Source organism: Myotis brandtii, unplaced genomic scaffold (genome assembly GCF_000412655.1).
Source record: "Myotis brandtii unplaced genomic scaffold, ASM41265v1 scaffold975, whole genome shotgun sequence".
NCBI classification, from domain to species: Eukaryota; Metazoa; Chordata; class Mammalia; order Chiroptera; family Vespertilionidae; genus Myotis; species Myotis brandtii.
The window spans coordinates 471,633-472,195 of NW_005372049.1; the positions used below are offsets into that span (position 1 = coordinate 471,633).

The 563-nt window shown below is 66.4% G+C and overlaps 1 protein-coding gene across 1 annotated transcript in view; it reads right to left on the reverse strand.

Annotated features, from left to right (window-relative positions):
* Positions 1-563, reverse strand: part of LMOD1 (leiomodin 1 (smooth muscle)) — a 16,135-nt gene that overhangs the window by 1,147 nt on the left and 14,425 nt on the right. The window contains exon 4 of the mRNA XM_014533395.1: positions 5-556. Within this exon, the coding sequence (XP_014388881.1) occupies positions 5-556 (552 nt within the window). The remainder of the gene's footprint in view (positions 1-4; positions 557-563) is intronic.

Sequence of the window (563 nt, forward strand, 5' to 3'; positions counted from 1 at the left end):
TGACCTTGGGCACCTCCAGCAGCCCCTTCTTCTCCTGCAGCCGCCGCTGCCGCTGGCGGTCCATGTTGCGGCTGAGCAGGTTGGTGACCGTCATGCGGGGCCCGGCCAGCTCGAAGTGGTAGCCCAGCTTGAGCAGCGTGGTGTTGTCCTTGAGCAGCCCGGCGATCTCCATCTCGGTCTTGCCCCCGCAGATGTGGCGCTGGTTGTGGAAGCGCAGCTCGGTGAGCGTGCTGTTCTGCAGCAGCGCCCGGAAGATGGCCAGGATGCCCTTGCCCGTGATGTGGTTGGAGTCCAGGTTGAGGCTGGTGATGGTCTTGTTGGCCTTGAGCATGATGGCGATGGCGAAGGCCACGTGGTCGTCGGCCCGCGTGTTGGCCAGGGCGAACACCCGCACGGCCGTGTTGAACTCCAGGGCCTCGGCGAAGCGCACCAGGATCTCGGGGGTGATGCAGTCCGAGTTGTTGACGTTCACCTCCGTCATGCTGGGGTCGTTGCTCCTCACGCGCTCCAGCGGCTCGTCGAAGATGCTGGGGGCCGCCCCCTCCTCCCTGGGGCCCTCGGGG